Source organism: Blennius ocellaris, assembly GCF_963422515.1.
Source record: "Blennius ocellaris genome assembly, chromosome: 17".
Classification (NCBI taxonomy): Eukaryota; Metazoa; Chordata; class Actinopteri; order Blenniiformes; family Blenniidae; genus Blennius; species Blennius ocellaris.
This window is the reverse complement of record NC_137666.1, coordinates 7712731-7723822: the sequence shown is the minus strand read 5'-3', so window position 1 is coordinate 7723822 and position 11092 is coordinate 7712731. Positions and strand designations below refer to the sequence as shown.

General features: G+C 41.7%; 2 protein-coding genes across 2 annotated transcripts; one reads left to right on the top strand and one right to left on the bottom strand.

The window, feature by feature from the left end:
- Positions 1–2266: 2266 nt before the first annotated feature.
- jkamp (jnk1/mapk8 associated membrane protein) lies at positions 2267–5781 on the top strand. Its single transcript, XM_080512454.1, has 7 exons — positions 2267–2336; positions 2661–2740; positions 3539–3693; positions 3778–3984; positions 4198–4379; positions 4607–4683; positions 4821–5781. The coding sequence occupies exons 1-7, from the start codon at positions 2333–2335 to the stop codon at positions 5037–5039; spliced, it is 924 nt and encodes a 307-aa protein (XP_080368580.1). The 5' UTR covers positions 2267–2332; the 3' UTR covers positions 5040–5781.
- Positions 5782–6451: 670 nt separating this feature from the next.
- Positions 6452–11092, bottom strand: fam241a (family with sequence similarity 241 member A). The gene is made up of 2 exons (XM_080513205.1): positions 10750–11092; positions 6452–10247 (listed from the first exon to the last, which is right to left on the bottom strand). Exons 1-2 carry the CDS (start codon positions 10897–10899, stop codon positions 9951–9953), a joined length of 447 nt encoding a protein of 148 aa, XP_080369331.1. The 5' UTR covers positions 10900–11092; the 3' UTR covers positions 6452–9950.

Genomic DNA, 11092 nt, shown 5'->3' with positions numbered 1-11092 from the left:
TACTTGTCTGTTGGTTAAGATAAGAACATTCCAAAACTTGTGCAAAATAAATGCATTGTTTATTTTATCCTTTATAAGGTCAAACATGTTGCTATTTCATATACACTGAAGCAGCACAGCATGGCTTGTTATTCCTGTTCCTCCAAGGAGTAAGTGAAGAATTACAACGACTCACATTACTGTAATTACATTGTCTGGGTGATTTTGGGGGGGTATTTTTCACATATGTAATTATGTTCATTCTTTAGTACAATATGCACCATCTGACTGACTTTCACACTTTTTAAACTTGTAATTGGCTACTGAATATCTAAGTCTAATCTGTTTGTTGCTTTTTTTCCCTCACCCACAATATCTCTGTCTCTCTTCTACTTATCTCTCTTTCTATCCTCTAACCCCAACTGGAACAACGGAAATTCTCCTCCTCTGAGTCTGGTTGTGTGGATTTTTTTTATTTCCTATTGTTTGATTTTGCTCTAGAAAGTGCGAAAGTGAGATTACTGTATTGTATTGGGCACTTTAGAAATAAAACATAATTGAATGTCTACATAATCCAAATTAATATTCAACACTTCGGGTATGAATTTAATGTTTTGACAGAGTAAATTCCTAATGAACGTAAAAATAATTTGCTTACTATAGAGATACTTTGAAATAATCCAGTGTTTGTGTCATAAAATTTACAAGAATGTCTGCTATTTCAACAGCCCTATTTATTTGCAATCAAGCACAATATATAAACAGTGCAACTGTACTGAATTTAACCAGTTGAATTAGTCTTTTCACTTTTGGTTTACAGTCATTTGTCACACTGTAACAGAAGGATGGTGATTTTCTAAATGCACATTTCTGCTGTGTTTATCAAACCTGGCTCAGCTGGTATGTGTTTACATCTGGAGGAGGGGAGCAGCCAGTCAGTCAGTCAGTCAGTCAGCTCTGTGGAAGCAGGTTAGCCACATTAGCAGTGGAGCTCAGTGTCGCTGAGTAGGAAAAAAAAAAAAAAAAGAAGCTCCCATTGTTTCTCCTCCTTCCACACTGACCAGCCCGGTCACCAGCTCCTGTTCAGGTTCGTCGCTGTGTTTTCCTCCCAGCACATCTTCTCTCCTCCTCGGCTCGGGGCCTCACGAATCCTCCCCGGAACACACACACAACTACACAAGAAAAAGGAGGTGAACCTGGAGTCCAGACCGATGACTTCCGCTGTTCCTCCTCGGTCGCAGGAGGAAAAAAAAAAACACCGTCTGCGGAGGAGTGAGAATTAAAAAAAACCCCAAAACAAACGCACACATAAACAAAAAACAACAGCAACTATTCGTATCGCCGTATTCCCGTGTGGAGCCACGCCCCCTCCTATAAACGTGCTCACGGCTTTGCGTGACGTCCCTCGAGGTTGCCATGGTAACTGCTGATCGATTTCGCCTCTACTGTACGTCCATACGAGCAAAAATGGAAAAAAAAAACTACATTACGACTATATAATCTACTGCAAAACAGACTGTTAAACATCGTGCAGCTGAGACGACGTCACCTCGTGATTGTTTCATCATTGATGACATATTAACTATAAAGTGTCTGCAATCAGGAAAAAATAAATTCACACATTGTGTCGAGGGGGTTTGGATTTCCCGAGATTCAAAAAAGTGTGTGCAACCGTTTTATTTTGAATTGATTGAATATATTGTAGTGATGGCGTTTTTGCATTTTTGTTGTAACTGTAAATTGAAATTGTATCTCTCTCTCTCTCTCGCTCCCTCTCTCTCTATATATATGTGTGTGCAACTATAGTGTATTTAAGTATTTTGTGCAACGTGAAACCGCTTCTGTGATGACCGAATTTTCCCATGTGGGATCAGTAAAGTCTGATCTAATGATCAAGGTAAAGGCAACTCATATCCATTTAAAAATCCTGCAGTAATTTGTAATTTATGCAACCAACCACAGAAAGATCGTCATTCAGTCTCTGAACTCCACTGTAAGATTTATAACCATGGGGACAGAAACAGTATTTAACGGTATCTGACAGGCTTTGAATTGACCATTTGACCAAAAAATACATAAATCATCTGTTTTCGAAATGACTCTTGCTTTGCATCATTTCTTTCCGTCTGACCCTGTAATTTCCGCACAATGTAAATCCATAAACCTCAGTTATGAAAAGCACGAACATGGACGAACAGCAGAGGGCAGCACTCCATCGTCGCAAGCATCTGATCAGCCAAGCCAGAAGAAGAGGTTTCGCCGGTGCTCGGATTTTTCCGTCCACTTCCGGTCCTAGAAAAAGAAACGACACAACGAAGAGGAGCTAACTGATTAATTTACTCGTTATCCCAACATGGGTACGTTGTGCAGGCTTATTTTCCTATCTCCACCTAAATCCTAAAACGTTCTTCGACACGAATGACATCGCTTCGAATACTATATCAGCCAGGGGTATCCTGATGCTCGGTGGCTAAGCTAACAACATTCAAGTGCCTGGATGGTAGAATTATGCCATCACTGCGCGTCCATATAAACTATTAACGTTCTGCAATGACAGTTTGATCAGTCGACTCACAGTAATGTGTATGTCATCGGAAAATGATGTGCTGAGACACGGGGATCCTGGAGCTTCCTGACGTGCATGTCTGCCTCAAACAGTAACTGTGTTTCTGCCCCTCCAGTTGTGGCCATGAGTTCAACCTGCCCCGGCCTGTACTGTGGGAGGCTGATGGTCAACGGATCAGTAGAGGGAGATTGTGGCGTGAGTACAAACATCAATCTCTGTTCCTAATCCTTACAGTAATAAGGAAGACATTACAATGTGTTGTACAGATGCGTCTGGGGAACTGAGTGTATAGCAGCTATATAGCCTGTATAGATGGTTGTTAAATTGTGATCATTACAGTAAAAGTTGTATTTGGTGCACTATGGCAGACCTGGGCGTTGTAAGGTCCCGTCCGACCCATTGGCAGTTCAATAGGAATATACGAATAGTATGAATGTCTGTGTACATGCAGCGTTGGAACTGTTTTGCTATTATTTTGAAGGTGGCATATCTCTGAATCTACTAGTTGTTGGACCTCTGTACACATTAGGTGACTGTCTATGTTATGCAGGAATTGTAGCTAATCAGAACTATATAATGTAATTTAACTCAAATCTTAATATCCTTTTGGAAAATGATTTGGCCACACTTGTATGAGGGTCTCAATATTTTCCTGCAGAGGTGATTGTGGCAAGATTTTATTTCTGTAGTGAGAAATGCGTCCATAAAACCTGATTCTGACTGTGTCAAGCAAGGATTCGTATATATATAGGGATGGCATATTCATTGTTGTTAATGCTTTCTTTGTGCTCAAATGATTTTTTTTAGCAGAATGTGTACTGCTCAAATAAACAACTAAACAACGAAATGTCAATTCACAAATTTGAAGAAAATGCACTCAGTCCATCGTGCAGTCGTTGTAAGCCACTTCTTGAACGCAAGTAAATATCATTGCAGTGGATGTGGGTGTTTCTTCTTCTCTTTCTCTGATTGCTGTTGTGTGTCTCCTGGTAGGTTTGTCCTCGAGGAGAGCGGGCCAACATCCAGAAGGTGTGTGACCGTTGCACGGAGTCCCCCGAGCCGTATGACTGGCTCTACCTGGGCTTCATGGCCATGTTGCCTCTGGTGCTACACTGGTTCTTTATCGAGTGGTACTCTGGGAAGAAGAGGTTAGAGATGAGAATGTGCACAATACGATGGGGCCAGTGTCTTGTAGATCTTCTTGGTGCTCACTCCTGTGCTCTTGTGCCCAGTTCCAGTGCCCTGCTGCAGCATGTGACGGCCATGCTGGAGTGCAGCCTGTCTGCCGTGGTCACCCTGCTGGTCACAGAGCCGGTGGGAAATCTAAGCATCCGTTCCTGTCGAGTCCAGATGCTGTCAGACTGGTACACCATGCTTTACAACCCCAGTCCGGACTACATCAAGACGTTACACTGCACCCAGGAGGCTGTGTACCCTCTGTGAGTACCAACAACACAATGTATCTCCAGAGATGGGGGCAATACAGCATCCACTGGATATACAGGTGACGGGAGGAGGAAGGTCATATTAATTACATTTGGACCAGATCGCAGGCTAATAATAAAGTGGTGCAGGAGACCAATGTTCCATTGTCTCACCGACTAGAGACCATTGGGTAATAATATCGTTTTGTCTAACTTCATTTGCTCCAGCTACACCATCGTGTTAATCTACTATGCCTTCTGCCTGGTGCTGATGATGCTACTCCGTCCTCTACTGGTGAAAAAAATTGCATGCGGCTTGGGCAAATCCGACCGCTTCAAGAGCATCTACGCAGCGTTGTACTTCTTCCCCATCCTCACCGTGCTGCAGGCCGTAGGAGGAGGACTGCTCTGTGAGTACCACTGTCAAAGGGGGATTTGTTGTACAGAAGGAAAAAGCAACTGGAAACGGTTTCTGGCTTTGTCTGGTTAGCGTCGGAAAATTGCCGTTCAGGATTCATGCACAATTGTTTGTTTTAATCCGACCAAACCTGTTTTGTGGGAACTGAAAAGGTGCGAGAGTTGCTCTGCAAGATTCCCATGGTTGTTTATTTGGGACTAACCTTTCTGTGTGTTTCAGACTACGCTTTCCCCTACATCATCCTGGTCCTGTCTCTGGTTACTCTGGCTGTGTACATGTCTGCCTCTGAGATACAGGTAGCTGCACTCACTGCACCCTGCCTTCCACACACAGCAATACTAATAACCTACAATGGAAAGAAAAAAAAAAAAAAATTACATGTGACCTCTCCTCGCATGGATTAATCCTCACTATGACTTTCTCACACCAACAGTCTTTTAAGAATCTGGTTGCCAAGAAGAAGCGTCTCGTGGTCCTGTTCAGCCACTGGCTGCTGCACGCGTACGGCATCATCTCCATCTCCCGGCTGGACAAGCTGGAGCAGGACCTGCCGCTGCTGGCCCTCGTGCCGGGGCCCGCGCTGTTTTACATCGCCACGGCCAAGTTCACCGAGCCCAGCCGCATCCTGTCCGAGGGCGGCAACGGCCACTGAGCCATGGTTATTACCGCCCCCCTCAAAAAAAAAAAAAGCTGCCGAGAAACACTCCAAGGAACCTAATGTCTGATATTCATTTTTTTTTTTTTTTTTTTTTAGAAATATGAGTAAAGTTGTTTTCTTCCACTCGTTTTTAGAGAATCCGATTCCATTTGGACTGCTACTCCTCAATTCTTTTTCTATCATCAGGAGTTAATTCATATTTTTGAAACACATTAATGACAGAGCATATTTGGTACAAACGTGTTAAAAAGGGACTTTCTACCTTTTTATAACCTTTGAAACCAAGTTATGCGCTTCTGGTAAATGTGCCCCGAGGATCTGCAGGCCACACTGCTACCACTCTGTGGATGCGTTGTAAATATGTACATACTGTAAATACTCGTTTATTTATGATGGGCGGAGGAACGCCGCACTTGAACGCAGCGAGCGCCTCCTCTGACTGCACGGGGTTAATGGTTGTCGTCAGTGAAGCTGAGCTCGTCCGCAGACTCCTGTCGCAGGCAGACAGACACGCCTCCGGAGAGTAATCCACATTTACGTAACCACACACGCATGATGACAACTCTAAAGATGCCTTCACTCCTGATTCAGCAGTGAATACATTAAAAAAAAACATGCCTGTTTTGCTCAGTGGAAGTATTTGAATGTGTTTGAGAATTTTTTTTAACATTTTTTTTTTCCTGGAAGTTCTGACCACAGATTTATTGTTGCTTGAAACATCTAACTACAAACAGTAAATGAACCAAATAAGCTTTTTGTGGTTTATTTCGTTGTTTTGAGCCATTTTAGACATTTTGTCTGTTCATTTGTTTATTGTACTGATTTTAAGCATTTTAGCCAGTTTAGCTGCTCTCCCTTTTTTTTTTTTTTTTAAGTTCAGCCACATATGTCCTTTAAAAACAAAAAAGTGCAAATAAAATATTAAAACCATACATTATATATTATGATAGTGTTACAGAGGAGCTAAAGAGCCACAGGTTGTGCACCCTTCTCTGAACTAAATGTCATCAAGATACAATATAAGGTCAAGTGTAAAAGTGTAGCTTCTATGGATTAAAAAGCCTTATATAAAATGATTTTTCACAGTAAAAGCCTCCAGTGGACTGACTGTACTTGACATTTTTTTATTCAGATATCCATGGACGATATATTATTAAAAATACTAAGTCCAGCATGTGTGACAGATTTTAATCCTTTATTGGAAATTGATCAGAATATGAATTCATTATGTTCCACTCATAAATGTGTTAAAAGAAATTGGCCAAAAATCCCAGAAAAAGTGGTCTAAGTTATTGAAGAATCATTCTTGTATCTCATACTATAGAATTGGAAAAAATAACAAAACATCCCAATATAAATATGACTCACGACAGGATCGACTGTCTACTCCTCACTGGGGAAAACAAACCATAATAGCAGCACCTATGTCAGTGTTTATATAACCAGGGATTTATTTTACTCATCAATTTACAGTTCAAACATTGTAAAGAAAGTGGCAGTTAAAAAAAAATAGTCACCTTGCATAATCTGGGGTTTAAAGCCATTGTGTCCAAAAAAAACTTTCATATCATTGAAGTTATTCAAACAGCTAAATTAACATTGCACACATTTTAAAAATGTTATTGCAACAATTAAGGGGGGAAAAAATGGTTTTCATATATTTCAGAAGTGCATTTGTAGATGTATCTGTTTTATTTGTCGGGTCTCAAGTAATTTTACACAAATTTTAATCGACCAAATCAAAATAATTATGCACAACTGAGTAGCCCCATTCTGTATTCTCCCAGATAATCTCACTGTGTTAGTTACAAGTACAGTCCTGGTTTGACAACGACTTGGCACATTTACCAATCACGACATTTTGAAATCACCCGACTCTTCCGGTATCCGTGAAAGAAAATGTAGAATGAGGACTTCTGCAGGAGACGTGTCGGCGTTTGACAAAGAACAATCACCTTTAATCCCACACACACACACACGCACACGCATGCCATAGACTCAGGTTCAATCATTTCTCTAACAGGAATGAATCAAATCTCGTCAGTGCAAATCTCATAAACAATCCCGTGTTTACAAGAGGTAACTACAGTTACTGTGAATCAGCAGTGACGATTCCCTCCACTTCAAAGTGGTTCGGTTTGATATGGACACTTTGACACATCTAAATAATCCCAGCACGTTGTGATCAAATCATTTGAAAAATAACCTGAGACCAAAGCCAAACGGGGACAGCGTTAAGTTACAATCGGATATATTGTACCAAAAAAAATAGAAATAAAACAAGACCGGATAAAATTAAAGTTGTTCTCATGACTCAGTAGTATTCATGCCGCTGTGCTTGAGATCAGGAGCTTGAACCATGCGTCCCCCTAAAGCCCGCCCAGACTTTACACTGCACTCACGTTGTCACGTTTTTATTTTTCAGTTGAACACCACTCATATCATACTTGCATATATAGTCTGCAACTCTTGTAAACCTTCGGATTCATCTCTGTTATACTTAATATAAGCTCTGTTAAGAATGTATTGAAATTAAATATACATTTACTTGCATTTATTTAATTTTTTTAAATTAAATATTGAAAAATCCTGGGATAAGGCATCGACCTGACCACCAGATGTTTCCAGAAGCTGCGTCTGGTCCACACTTTGCAAAACAGCAGCATTGGAGAGATCAATCTCAAACAGAGTACAATTTAAGGAATTTCATGAGGATTTTTTTCTCTCCATTCCGTGTGATAACGCTGCACTTATTATCCTGACAATACAAGAGATGCACAAAACACATCCTCCTCAGGGGTTAAATAATGTACGTGGCCGAGACCACAAATAAGGAAAAACAATGTTTGCACAACTCAACAAACATGTTTTGAATCTGGAATCCCCCCCCCCCAAAAAAAAATAAATAAAAAATGATGTAAGCACATGGCGATTGATATGAGAGAAACAGATTGTACTGTATTCAATCTTTAGGATAAAAAAAAGAAATAGTAGCCCATTAATCCCAATTACACAAGAAAACCTTCAAGTAAACATTTCTGTTGCTGTGCAATCACACAAGACTGAGGCACTGGTGAATCTGCTCACACCAGTATCAACACTATCGAACAATCACCATCACCTCCTGTAATAAGGTTTACTTTCAGAGTTCTTATTGTAACAGCTCAGTATCTGTGCAATTCAGTTGTTTCGGCCATTTTTCTTCTTTATCTTTTGCGCTTCCAACTTCTGCTCTGAGGCCTGGAGGAATTACATGTAACCCAGGATTGTCAACAGATTTAAATGTTTTACTTCTTGTGAGCTCATACATATATGATTATTTTGTGATAAAATTGCACTTTTCTTTCATATTGAAAAGTCTTACTTAAGAGCGCGAATGCATAGAAACATCTGTTTTCAGTCTGTTGATCATTCTATATATGGCCCACGTTTACGACATATTGCGCATTCCGAGCTCACACCGCAACAAAGTGGAGCAGAAGACAGCAGAAGTTCAACCAGTGAGAATTGAGGAAAGCACACTTTCCTCCAGATTAGAATGTTTCCACTTTAGTGAATCCAGTCATACACTCTGGGACGAGCAGTAGATATGACACCATCTTCTGTTTTGGTTTAATTTGTCTTGAACCTGCGTTCTTACCCCCCTTCCCTGAGGATTACTCTACATTCATATTCATCTACCTTAACTGAAGAGTGAGAAATAATGCTGACAGTGAGGCAACTACCCGGTGATGACGAGTTACGGTCAGCATGACACATTGCATACGTTCAAAGTGGTGGCGTCAGACTGATTTAAAGCTTTTAAATATGGCGTTCCTCAGCCGTGTTTGCTGACGTCGCTTCGCTCCCTCGTCTGATAGTGCAATATCGCACTGGAGCTGAAAAGGTAAATACCAGCTGGTCAACTCTCCCTGGAAGACATTCCATTATACTTAACATGAGAGGTTGATTTGAAGAGTAAATCAAACTCTTAACATATGTGGCTATTCATCAAAATGTGCATCTCACAAAAGTAAACTCTTACAGCATAAATACGTCACAGTACAAACCCACAAGCCAGCTTTCAATTCAGACCGATTGCTGCTGTGCTTGCACATCACATAAAAAAAAAAAAAAAACAACCCAAAAAATTGTTAGTGTAGAAATCTCTCATTTTTAAGTGACTCAGGCCACGTTTCCACATACCCAGGTATTTAAAAAAAATTATTTGATATTTTTCTGAGTTTGGGCAGCAGCTACAAGTCACCACAATGATTTCTGAAAACTCCGGGCCACTGGGGGGGGGGGTATTGAAAAACTTTTTGTTTTTATCTAAGGAGGGGTAGGCTGAGATGAATGTCACAATATGCGATGGAAGCATGCTCTTAGTAGCTCTAAACCAGGTGTATATGAGGATCCATGGAAATTAAGTTTTTTTGGTAAACGATCAGGTGTAAATTAAGATTTTTTTTGTGAAAATAGAGGGGCAATTATCAATTTTAGTAAAAACCAGGGTACATGTAAAGGTGGCCTCTGATCACACAGGGATGTGTCTCCCTTTCTTTCTCTGTCAGTTCTACCCCAAACCAAAAATAAACTAGTCACCACTATGTCCTTTAAAACCAGCTGGGAAACAACATTACAATATGATTCAAACAGCAGGGTGCTCCTGCTGAGGCAATACAAGCTCTAAATCAAACAAAATTAACCCCATCTTTTCTCTATGTGAACACGCTTTAAGAAAAACTCCAGAAATACTCAAATTTGTTTACATTACTACAGAAGTAGAGCGCTCTCTCCCAAATCGCCTCGTAAAAAAACGCACAGATCCACCGCAGAGCCGACCCACACCCTCATCAGTATGGAATGAGTCCCACATGTGTAAGCGGTAAGCAAAGAAAGCAGCAGGCTCCTTTTTCTTCGTCGCTACTTTTGGATATAGATGATGATGATGCACAGAGTTCCCACCAGTCCAAGGGCCTGGATTCCCAGAAACCAGAGCAGCATCCAGAAGAACACGATCACTACCGGTTCCACTATCTTGTCCCCAAAATACATCTGGCTGAAGCCCATTCCCCGCAGGCACTTGTTGAGCATCCCAAACAGAGTCCCCATCCGCTCGCAGTCGTCCAGCTGCGGCTCTCTGGTGGTGGGATCATCCACAAGAGGCCATCGGGCGGTGGGGTCACTGGCAGGTCGCGCTCGAGGCTGGGCGATGTCGGCCTGTGAAATATATCATCATATACTTAAAAAAAAAAAAAACACGTGCTCATAGAAGTACAAGTAAACAAACGTAGTGCTGCTTAAGTACATTAAACTGAGTTTCTTTAATACTCATGTGATAATTATAGGACTTCAATGCTAGTTTCAAGCGAGCCTGTGATTTGAGCTGCATTTATTTAACTTGTGTTGAGGCTGAAAACTCACTCGGATCTGGTAACTTAATGTGAGCCAATGGGTGTAAAATCTGAGTTAATGGTGAAAAACATTGAGAGAAACATTATTACTTTAAATATCCCTCCCAACAAATCGCCTCATAGTCCTCATTAAGCCATGAGCCCATTGTTGATTAAATGTTTCGTCTTTTTCGGTAGATCTTTACTAAGATTTCCCAAACTTGAACTGTTCTGAATTCCTGAGTGCTGCTGAGCTCGGCCCTGCTGTCGGCCAGCCTCGAGTGTCCCTCTCCACCTAGCTTGTGCTCCAGTAACGTTTAAGCTCTTACCCGGGTTCTCTGGGGCTGTAGCGCCGGTTGCCTCCCACCGAGTCCCGGCTGGCCGTCATGCCGTCCCATCGGCGCCTCCGACGGAAGCTCCTCCAGGTGCCGTCGGTGGAAAACATAGTGGTCGTTCACACTCGGAGGTCCAGCAGACATATTTCTGCTAGTGCACTGGCAGCAACTTTCAGAACTCCGAACATGCGAGTGAATGTGAAGGTTCAGTCTCCTCCGGACTTGTTGAACGGTCCCACCCGGCACCCCTTGACTCCCCTTTCTGTCAGCGGCTCCCACAGATAGGCAGCCCACGGGGTGTTTGGTGGCAGCGGTGTTTAGAGCTCCACTCAACCAG